Consider the following 26,691-nt stretch of genomic DNA (forward strand, 5'->3'; position numbering starts at 1 on the left):
CCCACCCCTCTAGGGTATCACTGAGCACCGAGCTGAGCTCCCTGTGCTGCACAGCAGCTTCCCACTGGTTATCCACGGGACACATGGTGGTGTATATATGTCAGTGCTCCTCTCTCAGTTTGTGTACTACAACATTTTAAGTGATTACTTCTGTGAAAATAGATTCACATGGCCCCACAAATCCTCGAGGAAATGAAGGACCAATGGGATGAGGAGTGGAGTGAAATCTTGACACACACGAACATGCACACTCACACACACAATCATCTTTAAACACAGGTTGCTTCTCCGGGTTTGATGGGTTTTTTGTTCTGTGAGGCCTCCACAAAAACCCTTAAAGTGACTACATCCTGCCTGTGTTCAGTCCGCCTGCCCCTCTTCTTGCTGAGTCAGCATCTGCTTGGGCAACCTCGGAAAACATTGACTGCCTCCCCAGGGAAGAGTCAGAGAAGAAGAGAAGGAAGACAGGGTAGGGGAATGTGGAATTCTCCGTCAAAGAAGACATTTTCCAGTGAAGCATGGTTTTGCCAAGTGTGTTAGGTTTCTTGAAGCCCTGATGCCATCTGCCTTTTGGACCCTGGACGTGTTTGCTGAGGACTGTGAAGTTAGCATTGTGAAAGATAAAGGCTTCCTAGGGTCTCCCCATCCACCCCCAGTCTTCACTCCATCCTCAGAAGATGCAGTGACCATATTGACTGAGAAAGGCATCCTGAAAAAGGCAGCCTGCTTTTTTATTTTTTTAATTTTTTATTTTGTATTGGGATATAGCTGATTAACAATGTTGGGATAGTTTCAGGTGAACAGTGAAGGGATTCAGCCACACATATCCATGTATACATTCTCTCCCAAATGGATACATGTATGTGTATATATGTGTGTGTGTGTGTGTGTGTGTGTGTATATGTATGTATGTATGGCTGAATCTCCCCTCTCCTTGGGGCAAGGCAGCCTGCTTTAAAATCCGGGAGAGAAGGGACCAGGCACAACTGAACCACACACAGGAGAGACCCCGGCTGCCAGTGACAGGGCTCATCAGCCCATCCAGAGGGAGAGTGAGTTCTGCTCTGGTTACACTTTGCAAAGGAATGTTCTGCAGACCAGCAGGCACACAAGATGATCCTGTGTGGTTTAAGAGAAGAAGAGCAGAACAGATAAAGAAGATGTGGTACAATGAAATATTACTCAGCCATGAAAATGAATGAAGTTGTATCATTTGTAGAGATGTGGATGGACTTGGAGACTGTCACACAGAGTGAAGTAAGTCAGAAAGAAAAAAACTCATACTGTATATTAATGCATATATGTGGAACCTAGAAAAATGGTACAGAGAGCCTGTTTGCAGGGCAGTAGTAGAGACACTACTTTGGCCACCTGATGCGGAGAGCTGACTCATTTGAAAAGACCCTGATGCTGGGAAAGATTGAGGGAAGGAGGAGAAGGGGACGACAGAGGATGAGATGGTTGGATGGCATCACCGACACAATGGACATGGGTTTGGGTGAACTCCAGGAGTTGGTGATGGACAGGGAGGCCTGGCGTACTGTGGTTTATGGGGTCACAAAGAGTCAGACACGACTGAGCGACTGAACTGAACTGAATAGAGACACAGACATAGAAAACAGATGTGGACATGGAGAGGTGGGGAGGAGAGATGAGATAAATTGGGAAAGAAGTGGTGGCGTATATATATGTGACCGTGTGTAAAACAGATAGTTGGTGGGAATCTGCTGTATAACACAGGGAGCTCAGCTTGGTGCTCTGTGGTGACCTAGAGGGCTGTGATGGCATGATGGCAGGGGAGGGGGGAGATCCAAGAAGGAGGGATATGTGTGTACGTACATAGAGTTGATTTGCTTCGTTGTACAGCAGAAACTAATACAATGTTGTAAAGCAACTATATACCCCAGGAAATTTCTTAAAAAGTGAGGGCACACAAAGGATATTCATTCTTCTTTATCCAGACACCCAGAGTGGATCGTCTGTGTTCCATGACTCTTGCAAATCCAACGAGATCTTTAGGTCCTCTGCGCCCCATCCATTTCCACAGAGGAGTAAAAAACCTTGCACCAGCTTTCCCAACCCATTCTGATTTGCTTGCTAAATCTATTTGAGGAACGTTTCAACTCTCTTCATGTCTATTTTCCTACATATTTATTTCTTCTTAAAATTGGGCTTTTTGTGTGTGTGCATAAATATCAGTAGAGTTGAAAATAAAAATGTGTCTCTCCACCCAGCAATATGAGAAATTCTGCCCTTCATCGCCTCCTTCCTTTAGAAATTCATCTCAGTGGTCTCTTTCCATGCCAGCCCAGTTGCTTCAGCATTCATAAAGTTAAGATAATTTGCAGTGATTAACCTTCAACACTATGAATAAAAACTTGCAATATGTTAGCAATGAGTTCCAAAATACCTGAAGACGGGTCATCCCGTGTTTAAGGTCAGATATGTGCATTTCACAAGGAAATGACATCCAAGTTGGCTTTCATCATTTCGTTGCCTGCCCCCACCCGCCCTTCCACCCTTTGCAGAGTAAGAGGAGGTCAGCCTGCCAGCCTCTCTCTTCTCTTCTCTTCTCCTCCCCCAAAATATCAGGAGAGGTGTGTGTGTTTCTCTCCTCAAACCTAACTTGGTTTTTGCATTATAACCCTAATACATATCGTCAGATCTCTTTGCATGTACAAGGCTAAAAAGTTCTCAACTGATTGTCCAAGTGTCCATAGGTAAACTGGAGCTAGTCCACAAACTTTGAAATTGCAGGGGAATGTTGGTGCACATGGGTCTATGCATTTTCAAAGATCGGTTGTTGTCATTCAGTCACTCAGTCATGTCCGACTCTTTGCAACCCTATAGACTGTAGCCCACCAAGCTCATCTGTCCATGGAATTCTCCAGGCAAGAATATTCCAGGCAAGAATACTGGAGTGGGTTGCCATTTCCTTCTCCCGAGGATCTTCCCAACCCAAGGATCGAACCTATATCCTCTGCATTGACAGGCAGATTCTTTACCACTGAGCCACTGGGGAAGCCCAAAAAGGGTCAGTAGTGCTCACTGAATTCTCAAAGGGGTCCATTATCTCCCGGATCACTCTAGTCTGTCCTCTTCCCCTTCATCACAACACCATCCCCATTATCTCTTTTTTCAATGTAACTTTAGTTAAAATGTTGATATTTTGTTCATTATGAATTTTTTTTGCATTTATTGGGCAGGTCAAAAAATCTTCGGGTTTTTCCATAACATTGTACAGAAAAACCCAAAAGAACTTTTTGGCCAGCACAGTAGTTTGATTTTAAAATAATGCATTAAAACTATCATTATTGTTTGTGATTCCTGAGCTTTCGGGCACTGCCTTCAATTCTGCACCCGAAGTAAGCGCCTCACTTACCTCACCCTAATCACAGGCCTGAGTGGACTCTTACCCTGGCCTTTTTGCCTCCAGCCTCTCACCTGCTCCCTGCCTGTCTCTACATCTCCTCCTGAGCTGTTTTCCCAGCCTGCACACAGATGATGCCCACCCCTCCTTAAAACCTCATGGTGGGCTCGTAGCTCCCACCAGACCCTTCACACGGCTCACAAGAACCCTTGCTTCAGCTTCTGAGGCTCCAGTGAGCTTTAGAAAACATTTCAGTCTCTTGAACAGATGACAAAACGCAACAGATTTGCTTTGGGGTCTCTGCCCTACCCAGCTCCCCAGAATGCATTGAGCACTTTCCATGGACCAGGTATAGTGCAGAGTCCTTTTTTAAAATTATTTATTTGTTTTATTTATGGCTGTGCTGGGTCTTCCTTGCAGCACACAGGCTTTCTCTAGTGCAGTGAGCAGAGGCTACTCTCCAGCTATAGGCTCGGGCTTCTCATTGCGGTGGCTTCTTTTGTTGCAGAGCATGGTCTCCAGGTCTTGCGGGCTCAGTGGTTGCGGCTCACAGGCTACAGTGTGTGGAATCTTCCCAGGCCAGGGATTGAACTCGTGTCCCCTGCATTTCAGATGGATTCTTCACCACTGGACCCTCAGGGGAAGTTCAGTGCAGAGCCTTTGTATGAGTTATCTTACTTCATATTTAATTTTGCCCAAGGAGGTAAATACTGTTCTTGGCCTCATTTTACTGCTGAGGAAATTGAGATCCAGAGATATAACTTATCCAAGGCTACTGAGCAGGTGGCAGAACCAGTCTTTGAACTCAGGACTATCTGACTCCAAAACCCAAGTTTTTAATCTAAAATATTCCATGCCTCTCACCACATTGGGCTTGCTGCCTAAAGGCAGGAATGTAGGGGAATCGTCGAACTCATGTTTGTAAGAATGAATAGCGGGCCCTGGGCCAGTTTTGCTGTCAATAGGTTTGCTGATAAAAAACCCCTCTGTGGCTAAAACTGAATGAAAGCCAGAAAAAATCCACAAAATGAAGTGTATAAGGAATATTTTTTCCAGGGACTAGAGTGGGACTTTGGATCAAAACATGAACGTGTAGTATTCTTGCTCTTGGGGGGTTTGGCTGAAAAGACACTGTTATAATCTTCCAACCTCCACTTGGAAACTGAGTGCTGAGATATAGGGTGACCCTGAGGACAAAAATAGGAAATGTTTGAGAACGTCCCATCCCCTGGTGATAGAATCTGTGTGCCAAGAGCAGTGATGAACAGATAGCCGCCCATCCAGGGTTAGGGGCAGACCCAGAGGAATGAGAATGCTGAAGTTTATCAGAGTCCATCCAGGACTGGGGTGGGGGCCAGAACTCGGCCTGCAGGGAAGGGAAAGGCATCAGAAAAGACCCCTGGGAAATGCTCTGGGAAGCAGCAGCTTAACAGGATCTGATGATAGTTTGTTTTATTTTGGAAGGTTTGTTTATCCTGAGGGAAACCCTGCCCCCTGTATCCCTTTCACAGAGGTCAGAAAGGGCTAGATTTCTGGATCTGCAGCTAAACCAGACCTGCCAGGAGTTGAGTTTATGGTTAATTATTCCTAATCCCCTTGCATTTTTACAGTGCATTTTAGCGTGCATTAGAATGCAAGGGGCTTTTGTATCCTTTATTTGCTTTGACGGAGAGGAAGTTCACTAGGCAGATATAGAAGACCAGAAACAATTCTGGTTCTGGGGCCCATTGTGACCTTGGGGAAGTAACTCAACCTCTCTGAGCTTCAGTGTCTTCTGCAGATGCAGTTGTGCCAACCTGAGCTCTTTCACAGAATAGTTGCTAGGATGGCATAGGTGTGGAAGTGTTACCCACCTGGATTCTTGGCCTCCTTAATCAATAGAAATCAATCAGGGGCCAGATAGGAAATTCAGACAAGCCTTTATCGGGGTCCCTGCTGCAGCAGAGGGGAACGAGAACACATATGTTTCCTTTGCTTGCTTGCCAAGGAGGGGCGAACTGGTTCCTTATATGGGGTAAGGGTGTGTCCAGGGGTCGGGCCAGAGGGGTGGCTTAGGTGGTCTGCCCACCCCTTTGGTGGTGTTGAGTGCGGGGGTATGTGCAGTATCCTGCTTTTGCTTCCAACACCCTGTTTTTGCTCCAGCTCTTCATAAGTGGCTAAAGTTGGGTTTTGGTCTTTTTGTATCTTGTCCTTAATTTTATTGCCCCAACCACGCATGCACACCATTCTTTTTAATCCCTTATTCTTGTATTCTGTTGCTCACGGAGATTTGTCCAGGTACAAGCACTGCAGCAATGAGCCCCAGATCCCAACCTGTCTCAGAAGCATCTGGTAGTGGCAGTGAACCTCACGGATCAGAAGTGTCCTACCTGGTGAGAAGGGTGTTAGGAGAGGGTGGCAGTGCAGAGCTGTCCCATGGGTAGGTTACTAGTATTGGGGTTCTTTTGTCTTACAGTCTGGCATTACCAGGGGACCATTGTGTGCCAGGCATGATGTGAGTATCACTGAGCAGTTGTCTTCAGCTACACGATTAGCGCTTTGACTTCCCAGAAGGTAGAAGCAGCAGTTGAGGGGCACTGGTAATTCGGTCTCAGGTCTAACAGATGAGGAATTGGTTGGCCAAGTAGAAATGATGGGGAATTGTGGTGAGAGTGAAAACATCATCTTGGAATTGGGGAAGGGAATTAAAAGGCATGAGCAGATGTCTTCTCTTGACTAGAAGAAGACAAATGATTTCAGTTGAGGGGAAAAAGTACCTAAGGATCCGTGATCTGAAAGGAGGCAAAACCAAGTCTAAAGAATCAGCATGCTCTTGAAAATGAAATTCTGGCGTATCAACTGCTCGGGGCATGAGCAGGAAGAAGACGATGAAAGAATCTGATGAAGCTGTTGAGGGGACATTCTCTGATGAACTCCATTTTTAAACAGATCTTTTTAAATATAAAAGTAACACATGCTTAATAGGGAGTATTAGGAAAAAAGAATGAAAAGGAGACAGTAAACATCATCTGTCATTTGATTGAGTGACGGTTGTTAATATTTTTATGTTGCATTATATTTTCCATAAGTTGTTTGAGATTATAATACATATGTACACATGTTATGTGGTGATTTTTCCATATGTGTAGATACTTTTTATAAATATTATGTTACTGGCTGCATCATATCCTACCAGAGATGTTGTTTATAGATTCCTTAACTATTTCCTTATGGATGTTCCCAGTTTTTTAAACTATTAAAAATAATACTGCAGTGAACATCTTTGTGCATGAACAGTTTCTCTTTGTCTGAAATTATTTTCTTAAGGTAAATTCCCCAAAGTTAACATTTATAGGGCCCTTGAACTATCACCACATTATTTACCAGAAATATCATGCCAATTTATCGTCCCACTATTTTCTGTGTACCAGTCTAATGAGCTCAGATTTTCTAAGAGGATGAAAGAACAACTTACTGGAAATAAAAAAAAATTTTAATACAAAAAATGACATTTTGCAATCTGCAACAACATGGATATACCCAGCAGGTATTTTGCTAAGTGAAATAAATCAGAAAGAGAAAGACAAATACTGTATAATATCACTTATATGTAGAATCTAAAAAGTACAACCTACTAGGGAATATAACAAAAAAGCAATAGACACACAGGTGTAGAGAAGAAATCAGTGGTCACCAGTGGAGAGGATGGGGAGGGAGGGGAAAAGATAGGAGGAAGGGAACAAGAAGTACAAACTACTAAGTGTAAAATAAGCTACAAGGATATATTATACAACACAGAGAATATGGCCAGTATGTTATAATAACTATATGTGGAGTATAATCTTTAAAGATTGTGAATTACTGTACACTTGTATAATATCCTACAACAACTATGTGTCAACAAAAAAATTTTGGATATATAATGGAGAGATTTTTTTTTTTTAACTTTATTTTGTATTTGAGTATGGCTGATTAACAATGTTGTGATAGTTTCACGTGAACAGCGAAGGGACTCAGCCATACATACACATGTATTATTCTCCCGCAAACTCCCCTCCTGTCCAGCCTGCCGCATAACACTGAGCAGAGTCCCATGTGCCATACAGTAGGTCCTTGCTGGTTATCCATTTTAAACACAGCAGTGTGTACATGTCCATCCCAAACTCCCTAACTATCCCTTCTCCCGCCCCCTCTGGCAACCGTAAGTTTGTTCTCCAGGTCTGTGAGTCTCTTTCTGTTTTGTAAGTTCCTTTGTATCCTTTCTTTTCAGATTTCACATATAAGGGATGTCATACGATATTTCTCTTAAAGGAGAGATTTTTTTAGATCTAGAATGTTAAAGCTAAGTGAGCTAAAAACAATGGGAGATACTTAAGAAAATGGTGTGTTTGGAGGGACAGTAAGAGAACAAGCGTGGTCTCAGCACCTAGACTGAGTTGGTGGCAAAGAGAGAACAAAACTGGACAACTTCTCTCTTTCCTCCCCCTCTTCCATCAAGGAGGGTGATTGTCAGACTGAAACAGGTAGTACAAACTGCCATAAGGGAATTGAAGCCCAAGGCGGATGAGTCGATTATAGAAATGAATCTAAGTCATTCTAAATAGATTCAAGGCTCTTGGCCCAGACAGATGACATCCCAGAATAGAGAATTTACAAGGGTGAAAAGTCACTGATAGTGATCCCTAAGGTTTGCAGGAAATGAAAGAGATCCTAAAAGAGAGAATACGAACCACTGTTTACCCTACACTCAGAAAAGGAGAAAAGGGAATATGTACAGACTAAAAATAGCTGACCTGATACAACTTACAGATGAAATTCAGGAGAGATTTTCAAACATGTATGTTATGAGCACTTAGGAAAAGTTATTCCTTAGGCCCCAATCACCTTCTCCCTTTTTTCATCTTATTCAATAAAGGTGCTATAGATGTTGTAGTTATTGTATTTCTGGACATCAAGAAAGCATTTTATTTGAATTTTGGATGGTTCCTTTTATGGCTGAACTAGAAAGATGTATCTAAATACCGGAGTAGTTAGGGGGGTTGATCATTGAACACCTGTATGCAAATGGGGCCGGGGCTTCCCAGGTGGCACAGTGGTAAAGAACCCACCTGCCATGCAGGATATGTGGGTTATAGCCCTGGGTCAATAAGATCCCCTGGAGAAGGGAATAGCTACTCATTCCAGTATTTTTGCCTGGAGAATTCCATGGACAGAGGAGCCTAGTGGGCTACAGTTCATGGCGTTGCAAAGACTCAGACGCAACTGAGTGCGGGCACACACATACTCCAAATGGAGCCAATAACTTGATCAGTATCCGTCTAAAAGGAGGTGGCTAGTTTGTCACCAGAAGGCTCTCTTTCAGCCCTCAGCTAATCAGCACTTCGTCAGTAACCTGTTGAGGTAACAGATGCTTATCAAAGGCAAAGTTGACATGAAGCTGTGAAGTATAGATGATACTGGATATAGGTCTTAGTCTGGAGGGACTGCTGCAGGCTGGAATGATGATGGAAAATGGCAAGGTAAAAATCTAATACTGGCTAATATACTTTCTCCACAGGTGGGTTACAAACAGTAGCTATTATGTGCAGGATAGGGAGATTATAAAAATAATCATGGTGGTAACTATAAAATGCTCGCTCTATGCCAAATACTGTCCTTTGTATCTTCTATCATCATTGAATCATCTTACTCTATACTAGCTTTATGTCAAACACATTTGACAAACACATCATCTGTATTCAGTGGCACTCGCTTGTCAACTTGAGAGTTGTCCTCATTCTCCAGTTGAGGCAAGTGAGACACAGAGAGGTTAAGAAACTTGTCCGAGATCACACAGCAGGGACACGGAGTTTCCAAGCTGGTGCCCCGTGCCTACTTGCTTAAATACTGTGAAAGTTCACACAATCACTGAAACTTCTCTGTCTCTCTCTTTTTTTTTAATCCTGAATTTAATTTAACGTCCTGCCAAAACACCAAAATAACCTTAGAGAGGCAAGGAATTAATAGGAACTTTGGGCTAGACCAACCGGGTTCAAATGTTGGCTCTTCCACTGGGTGTGTGACTTTGGCCAAGTCGCTTAACTTCCTAGTGTTCCAGTTTTCTCCTCTGTAAATAAGGATGGTGAATGTTTCTATTGTATAGCATCCCTGTGGGGATTACATGAGTTACAAACAGAAGACATTTAGAAAAGCGCCTGGCACACAATAAATGCTTCTAAGTGTCTGCTGTTCCAGACATCCCTGAGTATCCACGTGGCAGACTGATTCCAGGACCGCCCCCCGGCCCCCGCTAGATACTAAAATCCATAGATGCTCAAGCCCCTTACATAAAATCACATAGTATTTGCATATAACCTACACATACCTTCCCATGTACTTTAAGTTATCTCTAGATAACATTATAATTCCTCACACAATGTAAATGCTATGTAATCTGTTGTGACTATGATGTAAACGCAGCGTGAATAGTTGCCAGCACACAGCAAATTCGAGTTACGCCTTTGGGAGCTTTCCGAAATTTTTTTATTCTGAACAGTCTAAGGGGCCACTTGAGAATCCATATGGTGGGGTGTTGAGTGGGTCTGATTTTCAGTCCCAGCCCCACCAATTCCGTTTATCGTGTACTGCAGTTTTGTCCTCTACAAAATGAGAAGAATCATCATTGTAGTGAAGACTTGTGTAAATGCTCAGTGTTCGCTATTATGAATAAAAACATTGTCCAGAGATAGAAAGGTTCTAGTCCTGCCTCTGGCACTATGTTTAGGAATGGGAGCCACAGAGGATCTCAGGAGGAGGCAGGCAGGCTGGTGAGGCTCTGAAAAAGGCCGTACTGAACTTCTGTTTGGACCAGTGAAGGATGTTTAATCCAAAGGCAAGATGACTAAGCAAGGAAGTGATAGCTGTCCTCACTGTCAAGGGTGACAGAATGCTTCTTTGTCATCAGATCAAGTTATGAGACCCCATGGGAGGTTGGAAAGAGGAAACCTGGGGCAGCTTGAGGAGGGTTCAAACTCAACTTTTCCCAGCTTCAGTTTCCTCATGAGTCAGATGGGTGGGGGTTGTCTTCTGTCTTTTCTGCTTCTGTCCTCTAAGCCACTGATTCTGTAGCCAATTTCTGTGTATACAGACCGTTTAGGATAAAGGCTGCTTCTGATGAATGTTTACTACAGCAAAAGAGCTTGAATTGACTATAATGCAAACCAGCAAAATCCTCTAATGACTCTGAGCCCCTATTTCCTCATCTTTCAACTTGAAGTGAGACTGCAGTGGGTTTCACAGGGCTTTTTGGAGAATAACCTGAGGTCATCCATGTGAAAGCACCTTCTTAAAATGTTATGTTTATTATTGGGTAATTATAACCCATTACCAGGTTATAAATTTTCAAGAATTAGAATATAATAAAAACACTCATAAGCACCAACATCTATTTAAAGTAACTTAATCTGTTTTCCGTGATTCAGAGGAGCCTTCAGGAAGTTACAGTCTCTGGGTCATGGTCGTGAGCATGGAGTTGCTCTGTAGAAAAAGGTCCTGGCTGTTTAAGTTCTTTGGATTTTAGGATTCATATTAAGTGGAAGCATGTTGACCATATTAAACCCAAAAGGGAATAGAAATCACATACTCTAAGCCCCTCATTTAACAGATGAAACCACTGAACCACAGAGAAACTGAGTGACTGGCCCAGAAACACATGTTACTTAATGGCAGATCTGGGAGTAAGATCCAGGTCCCTGACTCCCAGCACGCTTTCCATCATTAGTTTAAACACAACTCAGAAAGTCTGAAATGAGGCTAAGCGTGTACTGATGAACGTGGCTGCTCCTTTGAACGTGGAATTGGAGAACTATCAGATGGAAGTTTAAGGGTCTGGGTATGTCATTAAAGGGTACAGCCCCATGAACTTGACTTGACCCACTTGGGGGAAAAAAAAGTGCGGTGGAATGCTTAGTAATTTTCTTAAGCATAGCAGTTCATTTCTTCTGTATAAAATCATCTCAGCTACCCTCTGAAATTAAATGACATTCCAAATGCGGGTCTTAGGGTGGCTTTCGCAGGCTTGTTATGTACACAGGGAACAACATGATGTAGGTACAGTATAATAATGGTCTCTGTCTTTTTTCTTTTCACTAATGATCATTAACATATAAGTTCTCTAACTTAATTGTTTTTTTTTTTTTGGCTTTGCCGGGGTTTGGTTGTGGCATGCTGGCTCTAATTCCCTGACCAGGGATCAAACCCAGGCCCCCTGTATTGGGAGCTCAGAGTCAGCTACTTGACCATCAGGGAAGTAAGTCCCTTTGTTAATGTTGCAAGTTAACGTTGCAAGAGATAAGTGTGAAACAAGTTACTTGTGATGCAGTCCTCCCTGGTCTTGCCTGTGTGCTATTACGCTGCTGCTGCTGCTGCTGCTGCTGCTGCTAAGTCGCTTCAGTCGTGTCCGACTCTGTGCAGCCCCATAGACGGCAGCCCACCAGGCTGCCCCATCCCTGGGATTCTCCAGGCAAGAACACTGGAGTGGGTTGCCATCTCCTTCTCCAGTGCATGAAAGTGAAAAGTGAAAGTGAAGTCGCTCAGTCGTGTCCAATTCTTTGCGACCCCATGGACTGCAGCCTACCAGGCTCCTCCGCCCATGGGATTTTCCAGGCAAGAGTACTGTAGCAGCTGTCTACTCAGGATCAGTGTCTACGAGGCGAGTGCCTATGAGCAAGTAGCTGGTGATGCAAAGCCTTCCTGGATGAGTTAAAAGCAGAGTCTCGCCTCCACCTCCTTACTCCCTTGTATAAATGTATTTCTCCAGGGATCTACAGGATTTTTGGCTCTATTTTTAGTTCGTTGATAACTTGAGAAACCTCCCAGGATCAAAATCTTGAATAGGGAGGATTCAGTTCACTCAGTCTTTTCTGAATCCCTAATAGATGTTGAAAATGAATCTGAATGGGAAGTGCGTGGGTCAGAGAATGTGGTGCGGAAGAACACAGACTCAGAAACCAAAACAGCCTGGTTTCGAATCCCAGGTCCTTTTGTGACTCTGGTTGCATGCCTTTGGGCAAATCCCTTAAATGCACTGGGCCTCAGTTTCCTCACCCTGAAACCTTATCTCATAGGGTTGCTGTGAGTATGCAGTCAAATCAACTGATACTCATGAAGTGCTCAAAATAGTGCTAGATGGTCAAAGTGTTTAAAAGATGACTCTGAGTCCAAGGCTATAACACACAGGCCTTAGGGTCTTAAGGTTTGAGCAAAGGGGGCTTGTTTTTCCTCAGTCAGAGTAGCCAAGCACATCCTACACCAGGACTTGTTAAGGAACTAGCAGGGGGACTTGCCTGTGAACACCAGAGTTTGTTTGTTTTATTTTAAATGTGTTTATTTTTGGCTGTGCTGGGTCTTCATTGCTGCACACTGGCTTTCTCTAGTTGCGGTGAGCAGGGGCTGCTCTCCAGTTGCGGTGCACGGGCCTCTCATTGCAGTGGCTTCTCTTGTTGCAGAGCATGGGCTTTCGGGTGTTCAGGCTTCAGTAGCTGTGCACGGGCTTAGCTGTCCTGCAGCACTGTGGAATCTTCCCAGCCCACAGGGACTGAACCCGTGTCCCCCCGCATTGGCAGGTGGATTCTTAACCACTGGACCACCCTGGAAGTCCTGAACACCAGAGTTTATCATCAAGCCTCTTTCCAGCTCAGTGAATGTGTCCACATTCTCTCCTGGGAAGAGTGGTGGCGATTCTGATAAATGTGTAGCCTGGCCTCCAGCAGGTAGCTTGGTCTGTCGGGGTCACTTTTGTAAAACTGCTGGAATTGCCATGGTGTTTCCTGAACTGACTGGGACTCACCGGGTCCCCTGAGCCCACAAGCCCAGAGCCTTCAGTGGATCCCCTGGCAAGGGGGTTTCCGCGTTATGGTTTTGCTTTCTTCGGGGGCTGGGCTGTAGGAGAGATTAATGGGAAGTGAAAAGAGAAACAGTTGTTCTCAACCGGCAGGTCTGTTTGGAGTGTGTGACTCTTCTTGTATTTAGGGAAAAGATTACTCATGAGTATTTTCTTCCATAGAATATAAAGAACCTCAAATTACTACTTGCATCCCCCACCCCCTTCTCACCCGCCTCTCTTGTTTCAGTGTCCCCTCTGCAGAAACTTCAGCATTTTACTCTCGTTTCCCCTCCCGAGTGGGATTCGGTTCTGTATTTGCTTTGGCACTCGCACTTCCAATAAGCAGCCCCATCCTTTTTCCTGTTTCTGACCGAGCATCTTCTGCTCTGTGGTCCTCTCACCACCAGGCACTTCCTTCAGCCACGCTTGGCCGGTCCTCATATTTGTCCCCAAAGTGCTGGCTGTGCTCTCGCTGTTCGTGTGAAGGAGAAGAAAAGTCCCTAATAACTAGACACCCCGCTGTTCCTCTTCAGAGGTGACACCATGACTGTGGACTCTTAAGGCCTTTCTTCACTGGTTCAGAAGTTGAGATTTTGCTGAGCCTTTTTCATGCCCGTCCCCACCTCTCTATGGTCCCAGATATGCATCTTTAAGGTCATTGGAAAGAGTTGGGGTACCTCCTATGTCCAAGAACCATTTTTTTTTTAACTTTTTAAACCATTTTTTAAACTTTTAAGAATACAGTTCTTAAAGATCACAGTTATCACCGAATATTGGCTATATTTCCCCATCTTGTACCAGACATCCTTGAGCCTATACATCCTTCGTACCTCCCACTTCACCCACCCCTGTGTTGCCCCCCTGCCACTAGTAACTACTAGTTTCTTCTCTATGCCTGTCAGTCTGCTTCTGTTTTGTTATATTCACTAGTTTATTTTTCAGATTCCACATATAAGTGATATCATACATTATTTGTCTTCCTCCAGTTTATTTCACTTAGCATAAGGCCCTCCAAGTCCATCCATGTCCAAGGACCATTTTTCATAGGCATTGCTTCTTGGCCCAGTCAAGAGTCCAAAACAAAACCCTGAATTCTTTAGTTGCTGTGTGTATTCTAAAGATCGTAAAGCAGTAACATATTGCATGGTATTATTTTACAGTGCCCCTTTATTCCCCATGTGACAAAAAAATATTGTGAAACTTAAAAACCAAGAAAAAAACTCTATGATGCTGTATTAGTCACTCAGTCATGTCAGACTCTTTGTGACCCCGTGGACTGTAGCCCACCAGGCTCCTCTATCCATGGAATTCTCCAGGCAAGAATACTGGAGTGGGTAGCCATTCCCTTGTCCAGGGGATCTTTCCCAGCCAGGGATCGAACCTGGGTCTTCTGCAAAGCAGGCAGATTCTTTACCATCTGAGCCACCAGGGAAGCTCATCTCTAATTTCAGTGCCCATAGTTCTTTATCCGTGCCCAACACAGTGGACCAGTTTCAGAAGGACTCCCCAGAGTTCAAGGGAACCAGCTGCCATTCCGTAAAACTAGACTTTGCAAAGGAGCCACCTGAAAGATAGAGCCACCGGTCATGCCCAGAGACCCTGGATCTTCTCAAGGGCACTGAGCTATTCCATTTCTTCATCCACCCAGAAGGAAAAGTAGCCCATCCAAATAGACCAGTTCTTTATGATGCCTGACAGATGAAAGGTCCTTTTTTCCAGGATCAGACTGAAGGACGCTGTCAGAGCACACTCACAGAGTCCCCTTAGCAAGTTGAAGTAACCACCAATAAATAACAGACTGAAGTTCCTTTTAGCAACCGTTGATTCTGTTGTATTTGAGCTATTAGATCATACAATATTTTAGAGAATAAAGCACTCCTGAGCATCTGGCTTTTAACCCATCAGTTCTCAAACAGTTGGTTTCAGGATTTCTTTTAATCCCTTAAAATTATTGAAGACCCCCAAAAAGCTTTGCTCATGTGGCTTTTATCTATCTATGTGTACTGTATTGGAAATTAAAACCAAAAATTTTTACTATTTGTTGTAATACATATCAAAATATGTGTCAACTCGCTAAAAAGTAATAAGCCAAGTATATGTTAACATAAATATGTATTTATGAATATGTTTTCCAAAACCAAAAAAAAAAATCAGTGAAAAGGTGGCATTGTCTTACATTTTTGCAAGTCTTTTTAATGTCTGGCTTCATTTAAAAAAAGGCTGGATTCTTGTGTCTGCTTTAATATCACATGCTGTGTAGCTGCTAGGAAATTCCACTGTGTGCTCATGAAAGATTGAGAAGAGAACAACAACAGAAAAAACAAGTAACCTCTTCATATGGTTACAAAAAGTTTTGACTTCTTAGACACGCTGAGATGGTCTTGGGAACCCAGAAGGGTACCTGATGCACACTTTGAGAATTACTGTTCTCTAAACCACTCATATGATATGTCAAAGGTTTCCCGCAACCACAGAATAAAATGAAAACACAGACTCACAGTCAGGCTTCCAGACAGAGATCCAGCCTGAGCCATCCTCTTGGGGGGCTGCCCTCCCTCCAACCCATTCCTGCCCCTACTCAGAGTTCAAGTGCCACCCCCACCAGGAAGTTGTAACATGAACAAGTACCTGTTATCCTTACCTTGCCCTCTCATTCCCAGAGGCTAGGCTGATAGTGTCCTCAAGACGAGTGAGTTGCTCTTTCTGGAAGAAGTTGCAGGGAACACTATATTATTTGGCATCTCTGGCAGGTCAAGCCCCACTCTGGAACATTCTCACTTCAAAAGGACACTGGGCTGCCATCAAATCAGTTCTGTGCATGGAATTCTCCAGGCAAGAATACTGGAGTGGGTTGTCATGTCATACTCCATGGGATCTTCCCGGCTCAGGGATCAAACCTAGGTCTCCTGCATTGCAGGCAGATTCTTTACCCTCTGAGCCACCAGGGAAGCCCTGTGATTCTAGAGTTGCATCCAAAGCCCACTGACATTATTATGACTCCGCATCCCCTCAGTGCTTCAGGCCTCTATAGAGCTGCACCTTCAGGACCCCTGGAACTGCAGCTGGGCAAGGAAGAACAGGGCTGTGAGACCTATGGTTCCTTAGAGACACAAAAAGCAATTCTCTCCCCTCACACACACTTTGCCTCTAAATAAAAAATTCATTTGATATCACACTTTGACACTCATGAAGCTAGAGTTCTACCTGAGATTCAGAGTTGAACCCTAAGGGCTCTTCAGACATGGAGACTCAGTTTTGTTAACCATTCAGAAATCTTTTCCCTTTATCTCGGCTGTCTAACTGATGAGATCTTTTTTCTCTCTTTTCTTTCTGCCTTGCTCTCTCTCCAACAGGCTTGCAGCCAATGTTCTGGAGCAGAGATGACGTAGCCCAGTGGCTCAAGTGGGCTGAAAACGAGTTTTCTCTAAGGCCGATTGACAGCAACACATTTGAGATGAACGGCAAAGCTCTCCTACTCCTGACCAAAGAGGACTTTCGCTACCGGTCTCCTCATTCAGGTGAGAGTCTGGACTCTGGACCTGGGCTCAGTCTGGGAAGTCTGGTCTCCAGCGCTGGCCTTTGTCACCACTCACGCTCCCAGGAGATCTCCACGTCAGGTCGCCGTGAATGCAAGGACAGTGACCCTGCTTAGTGGAGCATGGATCCTGCTGATGAGGGCCAGTGTGAGGGGAGAAGAGGAAGGGTTTCCAGGTCCAGGAGAGACTTTTAGGAGAAGTGACCTAGTTCAGACCCACAGACCCTGGAACTTAAGGGATCCAAGTGTACCACCATAAAAGGAAGAAAATCCGTTCAAGAAGCCCTTTCTCTCCACCTTGCTTCTGATTCTGAAGTCTTTCAGAAGAGATGCAAACTGCTCAGTTAAAAACAAAGACAGGAGAGGGCAGGGAATGAGTGGTGCTGAGGCAGGAGGAGTAGAAGGGGAAGGAAAAACAAGCGAATGGGTGAGAAGGGCTGGGGAAGGTGGAGATCCTTGTAACTCAGACAACTTGAGACCTAAATTCAAAGGGCTTTAGGTGATTTCTTTTGGAAGTTGTGAATTTTTGAAGTATGAATCTTATGTTGAATACTTTGTGTGTTGGTATTAGTCGTTCAATCATGTCAAACTCTTTGCAACCACACGGACTGTAGCCCGCCAGGCACTTCTGTCCATGGGATTCTCCAGGCAAGAATACTGGAGTGGGTTGCCATTACCTTCTCCAGGGGATCTTCCCGACCCAGGGATCAAACCTAGGTTTCCTGCATTGCTGGCACATTCTTTACCGTCTGAGCCACCAGGGAAACCCGAATAGTTTGTACAAATCTTGAAGGATACAGGTGACAGTTTCCCCTGGCTCATCTAACAAGAAAGATTTCTCGAAATAAGGGCTCCTAAAACCACATGTAAAAGTTTCCTTTAGTAGGAAGCTTTAGTACCTACAAAATGTATTGGTGATATGGATAAGAACTCAAACAGACTTTCTAATTTCATTTCTCACACTTGATGGATTTTTTTTTTCTTAAATTTTTTGTGATGTGGACCATTACCAAAGTCTTTATTGAATTTGTTACAATATTGCCTCTGTTTTATGTTTTGGCTGCAAGGTATGTGGGATCTCAGCTCCCCGACCAGGGATTGAACCCGCTCCACTCCCCTTGTGTTGGAAGGTGAAGTCTTAACCTCTGAACCACCGAGGAAGTCCCCTTGATGGATTTTTAGAAGAGATTTGGGAACTCCATATGTCCAAGGGGAACCCTGGTCTCGGGTTCTGCCTCTTGAGGACAGTTATTCGAGGACCCACGGGTCCTGCCTTCTCAAGTCTCCTTGCTGCCCCCACTTTGAGGTCACTTGCCTGGCAGAGCTCCTTTCTTCCTTGACTTAAGGGCAAAGGTCCCGCACAAGGTCTTGGCTTTGTCCCCAACTGTGTTCACCCTTCTTTACTCCTGGAGGCTGGCCAGGAGTTAATAAACTAGCTAACCGTCCTGAGGAAACGGCCTGTCACCAGGGCAAGATAAGGATGTGTATGGAACTGTAGCGTTGCCCAGCTTTTCCCAGTTGCAGCAGAACCGTTTAGAGGAGGAAATGATAAAAGGGAAGTTTCCCCCAGAAGTACAGATGTTCATGGAAACTTGAAAACTTCTACAGCTGAGAACCAGGGCACTGTGAAGGTTTTAGAAGGGACACAGACATACTTGAAACATTTCATCTTCCCTCATTGATTCTTTCTGTAGCCTCAGGATAAGAAAACTGTAAAACAACAATATAAATAAATAAAACCAACCTGAAAGGAACCTTGAGAGTTCCTTTTAATTTAATGCAAAAACACTTCCCTTTTCTGTTCCAGTGGAAACTCAGAGATTAGACTCAAAGGGGCAAAGTTACCCATCTGGAGGGAAATGTATGCTAACTCGTCAGTGTTCAGGAGAAGTCATTCATGTTGGGCAAACAAAGGAAAACACAATGATGTGTTTTAAGTTGACTTGATTTAGACCTTGGGCATGCTTTCCTCTTTGTAAATCTCTCTCTGCCTCCCCTCATATCTCAGGTACGCCCTTTTTTATATTTTATTTTTTTAACTTTCTGTTTTGTGCTGGAGTGTAGCCGATTAACAGTGATACAATAGTTTCAGGTGGACAGCAAAGGGGCTTAGTCATACATATACACATGTCCATTCTCCTCCAAACTCCCTTCTTATCCAGGCTGCCACAGAATCATTGTCAGGTGCTCCTTTTTGTTGCTGATTTTTTATTTCTCCAGTGACCTCTCAGCTTTCCTTAAAGCTGGGAGCAGAGACATAGCAAACCTGTCAGTACATCCTTGCCAGTTTGTTGGGTCTTTGCAGGGTGAGCCATGTGGGAGGCTGGAAGGGAGCTCACCACCCCATTGAAGGCAGGATCACACTGAACCTGAAGGCAGAGGCAGCTGGGGAAGGAAAGAGCAGCATGAATGGGCCTCAGAAAAGGAGTGGAGCTGGTCTGGAACGTGAAGGATGGAACTGCATGACGGGTCATTGCAGCAGCGTTAACTTAGTGGGTTTGGGCGGCCGTGAGGAATCCCACCTGGAGATGGAAGAGGCAGCATTAGGCTGGTGCACTAGTTGGGACATGGTTATCATAGCCACGGTTAAGAGGGAGCAGTAGAAATTCATTCTGTGAGTGTTCCCTGAGTAGCTCCATGCCAGAGGACAAGAGAGCTGGCTGAGGAAGTTAAGGGAGAGAGAAGTGATTTCTAGCCGGGTTGTCAGATGAGGCTCAATTGTGTGGTAGCCGAGCCAGACTTTGAAAGCTGTGAAAGGTGAGCAAGAAGCGGGAGGGAAAGGTGTTGAAGAGGAAGTGAGGCCAGTTCATGTGGAGGAGGACCTTGGAGACGAGTTTTCGTTTGAAACACTGTTCATCATTACTCATCACCCCTCACCCTTGTCTGCTTGCCTCTTCAAGTTCTGCTACTTTCTCCAGGAACACTTTCCCTGACTCTCCCGTCCCCACATCCCTGGTTCCACCCTACCTTCCTTTCCTCCACATCTCCCTGCCTCAATCTGGGTGAGGTGCTGGTCCTCATGTTTTTTCCTTTTGGCTGCACCACATGTGGGATCTTACTTCCTGACAGCGAGTGAACCTGTTCCTCCTGCATTGGAAGCACTGAGTCTTAACAGCTGGATCACCAGGGAAGTCCTGTTGATCCTCTTTTCTGTTCAGTCGCTCAGTTGTGTCCGATTCTTTCTGATCCCATGGACCGCAGCACGCCAGGCATCCCTGTCCTTCATCATCTCCCGGAGCTTGCTCAAACTCATGTCCATCGAGTTGGTGATGCCATCCAGCCATCTCTGTCATCCCCTTCTTCTCCTGCCTTCAATCTTTCCCAACATCAGGGTCTTTTCTAATGAGTCAGTTCTTTGCATCAGGTGGCCAAAGTATTTGAGCTTCAGCATCAGTCCTTCCAATGAATATTCAGGACTGATTTCCTTTAGGATGGACTGGTTGCATCTCCTTGCAGTCCAAGGACTTCAGATCTCCTTGCAGTCCAAGACTCTCAAGAGTCTTCTCTAGCATCAGAATTCAAAAGCATCAATTCTTTGGCACTCAGATTTCTTTATGGTCCAATTCTCACATGCATGACTACTGGAAAAATCATAGGTTTGACTAGATGGACCTTTGTCAGTAAAGTAATGTCTCTGCTTTTTAATATGCTGTCTAGGTTTGTCATAGCTTTTCTTCCAAGGAGCAAGTGTCTTTTGATTTCATGGCTGCAGTCACCATCTGCAGTGATTTTGAAGCCCAAAAGAATAAAGTCTGTCACTGTTTCAGTTGTTTCCCTGTCTATTTGCCATGAAGTGATGGGACCAGATGCCATGATCTTCGTTTTTTGAATGTTGAGTTTTAAGCCAGCTTTTTTACTCTCCTCTTTCATTTTCACTTTCATCAAGAGGCTTTTTAGTTCCTCTTTGCTTTCTGCCATGAGGGTGGTGTCATCTGCGTGTCTGAGGTTATTGATTTCTCCCAGCAATCTTGATTCCAGCCTGTGTTTCATCCAGCCTGGCATCTGGCATGATGTACTCTGCATATAAGTTAAATAAGCAGGGTGACAATATACAGCCTTGACGTACTCCTTTCCCAGTTTGGAACCAGTCTGTTGTTCCATGTCTGATTCTAACTGTTGCTTCTCGACCTGCATACAAGTTTCTCAGGAGGCAGGTAAGGTGGTCTGGTATTCCATCTCTTTAAGAATTTTCCACAGTTTGTTTTATCTCAGAACATTTCCTAATTCTGTCATGGCCCCTGACACACATACACAGGGTTCACACTGTGATACATGAGATTGTTTTCTATTCCATATCCTCTCTCAGAGTAGAAAGTTCAGGCTGCGTCCTGTTCAGCTGCCGTGTCTCCAGTGTCTAGCACAGGGCATGACATCTGGTTGGCACTCAATAAATATTAGGTGAATTATGACCCAATCCAAGAGTATCTTACAGCCAGTTAAGGAGTTTGGATGTTATTTTGCAAATAATAGGAAACCACTGAAAGGTTCTGATCAGGAGAAAGATATGATTGAAGCTCTCCCTTTGGTACAGTCAGTCCCCTACATACAAATGAGTTCTATTCTGAGAGCATATTCGTTAAGTCCAGTTTGTGCATAAGTTCAACATACTTAGCCTCAGTACCCAACTAACACAATCTGCTATTTAGTACTGTACTATAATAAGTTTATAATACTTTTCACACAAATAATACATTTTAAAAAGCAATAAATAAAGCATTTTTTATCTTACACTATAGTACCTTGACAGAGAAGGCAATGGCACCCCACTCCAGTACTCTTGCCTGGAAAATCCTATGGACGGAGGAGCCTGGTGGGCTGCAGTCCATGGGGTCAAGAGTCGGACATGACTGAAGCGACTTCACTTTCACTTTTCACTTTCATGCATTGGAGAAGGCAATGGCACCCCACTCCAGTACTCTTGCCTGGAAAATCCTATGGACAGAGGAGCCTGGTGGGCTGCAGTCCATGGGGTCGCTAAGAGTCGGACACGACTGAGTGACTTAGCAGCAGCAGCAGCAGCATAGTACCTTGGAAAGTATAGTAGTGTAGTCCAATGGCTGGCATACAGGGGCTGGCCTCCAGTGAACAGGTAAGAAGAGTTACTGATTGGAGGAGGGAGAGGAGGCAGTAGATGGTGGAACAGAAGGACCATCAGCAATAAGAGATGGAGGGCAAGCGCATTCACGTCTTTGAAAGTTTGCAACTTGAAGGTTTGTATGTAGGGGACTTGGTCTCTGGACACTTGCCATCAGTGCGTAGCGTAGATTCACTGGGTCACTAAAAGCAGGAAAACCAGGTACAGTGCTACTGCTACAGTCCTAATTTGAGACTCTGAAGTCCAGGACGGAATCAGTGACACCAAAATAATATGCTTTAGGCATGAAATGGTTATCCTGGCATTTTGGCCAAGTGATGCCAGAACATTCAGGAAGATGTGCCCTTTTCTGCACAAGTCTGAGACAGAAGCCAGGCCAAGCTGGGAATAATAGATTTCAGAGCATCCCCCATTACATCGAGCTGAGACTAAAGATAAATCTATGCGGTAGGTAATTTAATTTTAAGGCAGCAACCAGAAAGCCATGGACAGAATATCAAGGTGATACCTGCCAGTAGGGGCTATCAGAAAACTTGCCACAGAACAGGAGTATTGTCAGAGGAATTGGAAGACAGAAATAAGAAGATGATGAGATGACCCTTCCCATGAGGTAGGTAGCCAGCCAGCAAGGTGATGAGGATGTGATATACCTGCTCACCTTCTCCTTAGGTAGAGACAATGTATAAATAGAAAACCTTGTTTCTCTCTCATATGAAACATTTGGCACTGCTTCTATTGACCTGCACTTTGCTCTTGCCTTCAACGTAGTAGATGTCACAAGGTCCAGATTCTACACGTCTCTTCCACATATATCATCACCTCGTTTGCTCTTATCTTCCTTGTCCATAAAATGGAATTTTCACCCTGGGGATCCCAAACTCTCTTTATAGTTCAACCCAACTTCAACCACTGAAAGTGTTAAGCTTTGAGTAAGCATTACGACTTCCCACCTATAGGCAGTAAATAGATACTTTAGTCTCCTTCATGACTGTATACCATGAAAAAACCTAGACTTTACCCAGTTTTTTCCTGTCTTTCTTTAACCTTTATTGCTGCCTAAGACAAAGCAGCAGCAGCTTCTCACTAGTCATAGTGTTGCTAGAATGAAACAAAAGGATCTGATGGGCCATCACCATGAATGGAAGTTTACAGCTTCCTCCCGGCCATGTTTCCTGCCTGGCCTCACCCAGAGTTATGTTTTCTGTGCATAGAAATAACATTCCTTGACACAACTCATCCCATATGTAGACAAGAGAGAACAAGAGTTCAATGAATTATAATTAGTTGAACTATTAAGATACCTTCAGTCAAATACAGTAGCCTCCTTGAACCCCACATTCTCCAACCAATTAAACAAACTACATTTATGCTGTCCACTTTCAGGACAAATGTCCTCCCTTTTCAACCACTAGACTAAAACAGGGAACGTTCAGAATATAGTTTAAGATATTATCTCCAACAGAAGATGTCAAGGTTGAATATAAATGGTAGCTTTTCTTTGAAATAATCTTCTAATCAGGATATAGCAGGATGACAAATTTATAATATTCACAAAGTTAAAGGAAAAGTGTAAAAAAATCTCTATTTTATAAACCTCATCCAGACAGGATTATTTTACCTAGTCCTTGGGCAACTGGGTAGTTATCACATTAAATGGTCTGGGATGATTCAATTCAAAGGAGTTTCATTGAATTTTATGAATTTATTGAATGCCTTGAAATGAATAACTCCAATTGTTACTTGACCTCTTTGAGACTCTGAGAAAACACATTAATCCGAAGGAACAGACAAGTTAGCATTGATATTAACACTCTCATTTAGAGTTATCCATTGCAAGATACTCAGGTGGGATGTATTTAAGTATTCCTTATTTAAATGAACAAAAAGTGTTATTAATTTAATTCATATTAGACTTTTTATCAATGCTTTGTAAAAAACAAGAAACGTTCAAAGTTCCTTGTTAATTCAGGTTAATTCAGCAAAAAATGTATTGGGGTTTTACTAAGTGAATGAGTTTTTAACATACTGGAGTGTGATGTTACAAAGTGTTTCTTCCTCTCCAGCCCACCAGCATCTTTTTCTTTGGAAATGTGTTTTGCTTGTGACTTTCAGATATATTAAATTTCTTTTAAAGGTTAAACTTAAATACTGGTCTGTATCTACATATGTTTCCTAGGAAACCAACCTGCCTATTAATCTCTATTAAGCAGTGGTAGGTGGTTTGCTGGCTTGAGTCCACTGGCTGCTTTAGTCTCAACTCACTGGGTTTCAGGGCATGGGTAACAGAGGGGAATTTTAGCCCTAAAGTGTGGGAGTTCCAACAAACATGACCCTTGACTGAAGATACCCAGAGTTGCCTCTCTCTTCTCTTCCTGTGTCTTTGAGCAAAACAAGCCAAAAATATGTGTATTGCCCATCAGCAAAATGCTCAGATAAATCAATTACAGGAGAGTCATGGAATTTGTTAGCATTTTGCTTATCCCATTGGTGAAATGTTGGTGATGACTGACTGATCGCTCTGCTATGCAGAGTCATATTTTAACATGTGAAACATACAGCACTTCCTGTAACTGACAGTGCATACTTATGTCACAATATTTAGATTTTCTCACAAACTTAGTCTTTGGTTTACCTTACTTTATCTTCTGTATGCAGGAAAAGGCAGTTGTCTTTCTAGATGTCTTCCTGAGTGAGTCTCCTCTTAAATTTTCAGAGACTTCTCTGGTGGTTCAGTGGCTAAGACTCCATGCTCCCAATGCAGGGGGCCTAGGTTCCATCCTTGGCTGGAAACTAGATCCCACATGCTGCAACTAATTAAGATTTCACATACCACAACTAAAAATCCTCCATGCTGCAACTAAGACCTGGCTCAGCCAAATAAATAAATAAGTAAATAATTAAATATATATAAAATATTTGTGTTAGATATATATTATATATATAATATCCCAATTTTCCCACAACCTGCTCCCTTTTTTTCCCCAGGATCTCTGTGTCCAAGACATAGATATCAAATAAATTTCAAATATTTGTTCCTAAGTGAAAGAGGAATTTATTTTTATGGTCACAGAAAGCACTCTGTATTAAATTAAAAGATTTGTAATTCAATCAGGCTATAAAAATGGATTGAGTGGAATGCTTGGAAACGAAGATAGAGCAGAGCTGGAATACCAAGTAGTCCCACGATGGGAATGTTCTTAGACCACCAGTGGGATCTCCCAGGCCTGTGTCTGAGTTGGTGTTTTCACTGTTGAATTTATGAAACTGAAGGAACTGAGGCCTCAGACGTCATTTTGAACCTGTCACGGGTGGGAAAGAGCAGCAGAGAGTTGAATAGTGTCCCTCCCACACCATATATGCTGTTATTTTTTTGTAACTGGTCAGAGGGAAACTAAAATCTCTGAATAAAAACAGAAGAGAGAGAAAAAGAGAAGAGAACGCTTTGCACATGTAAGAATGTGTTACTTCTGATTATCTTCGTAGGAGGGTGTGTACATAGTAAATTGTCACCTCTGAAAAATGCCAGCTTTTAATAATGTGAAGATTCCGCTTTAAACCTACTGAACTCAAGGTAAACGCCGTGAAACCCCACGGGGAGGGGCTCTGGGTACCCCTGTTGATGACACTCTTCATTGGTCCAATTCTTCTGGAGAATCAGCAGTGTATAATAAGAACTTTAAAACTAATCGTACCCTTTCACTGATAACACCATTTTAGGAAAAGAAAAATCCCATGGAAGCAATCCAATAGGAAGTCAAAAAAGATACCCTTAGTAATTCTATTCATGACAGTGAAGACTGGAAATGCCCATACCACCCCCAGTAGGGACTGACTGGCTTTAAAAAAATATGGAGAATATAAAAATAGAGGCATACACTGTAGCTTTGCAGCCATTCATTGAGTCACTTCAGTAGATCATTACAGGCCTTGTGGATCATGTTCAGAACTTTAAATGTTGTTTTAAAAACAGGTGGAAGCCATTCATGGTCTGAAGCAGAGACTGGCATGGTGAAACACAGAATTGAGAAGTGGGATGTAGAGCAGTCGGTAGACGCAATGGCAAGTGACCGAAACTAAGACATCCAGCGGGGAAAAGCAGGGGATTCAAGGACTGTTTAGAAGGCAGAGTCTTGGTGATGTTGAATGAGAAGGAGAGAATCAAGGATGAGTCCTGGTTTCCGACCCAGACAGCTGGGGATTTACTGCACTAGGAAGCACCGATGGTTGTAAAGGCGTTTATGTCGAACATGTAAGACATGTGGTGCCCGGGTGACAGGCAAGAGGACGTGTGTAGGAGGTAACCGAAGGTTCTGAAGGTGAGGAGGGGTGTCTGACTGAGCAGATGTAGTGGAGACCAGCTGACGGCAGCCATGGAGGGGCTGAGATGACCCAGGAGAAAGGCGATGAGAGGCCTGGGAGCCTTAAAGGGTGAGGAAGCAGCGAGAGCAGAAAACCAGGAGATGAGGCATGTCTGAAGCTGTGGGGTGTTCTAAGCGAGGGGGAGACAGTGACTAGTGTTAATGATGTTGCTGAGAGGCAGGTACATCACTCTTTGGCTTTGATGACCTGGAGGTGACCTCGGCAAGAGCACCGTTGTACCTTCCTCCCACCTTCCCCCCATCCCACCCCTCTGAGTCATCACAGAGCACCAAGCTGCGCTTCCTGAGCTGTACGACAGGTTTCCACTAGCTAGTTACGTTACACCGGAGAAGGCAATGGCACCACCCCACTCCAGTGTTCTTGCCTGGAGAATCCCAGAGACGGGGGAGCCTGGTGGGCTGCCGTCTGTGGGGTCGCGCAGTCAGACACAACTGAAGCGACTTAGCAGCAGCAGCAGCAGCTGTGTTACA

The 26,691-nt window shown here is 43.8% G+C and overlaps 1 protein-coding gene across 4 annotated transcripts in view; it reads left to right on the forward strand.

Annotated features, from left to right (window-relative positions):
* The window catches only part of ETV6 (ets variant 6), a 288,421-nt gene that overhangs the window by 215,889 nt on the left and 45,841 nt on the right, over positions 1–26,691 (forward strand). For 3 of the 4 annotated variants that reach the window (XM_010858681.1, XM_010858682.1, XM_010858683.1), the window contains exon 3: positions 16,565–16,729. In XM_010858681.1, the coding sequence (XP_010856983.1) occupies positions 16,565–16,729 (165 nt within the window). Of the gene's footprint in view, positions 1–3,962; positions 5,743–16,564; positions 16,730–26,691 lie in introns of those variants that run through there. The other variant, XM_010858685.1, reaches the window with a different exon arrangement.

The sequence above is a fragment of the Bison bison genome, unplaced genomic scaffold, assembly GCF_000754665.1.
Source record: "Bison bison bison isolate TAMUID 2011002044 unplaced genomic scaffold, Bison_UMD1.0 scf7180017864390, whole genome shotgun sequence".
NCBI classification, from domain to species: Eukaryota; Metazoa; Chordata; class Mammalia; order Artiodactyla; family Bovidae; genus Bison; species Bison bison.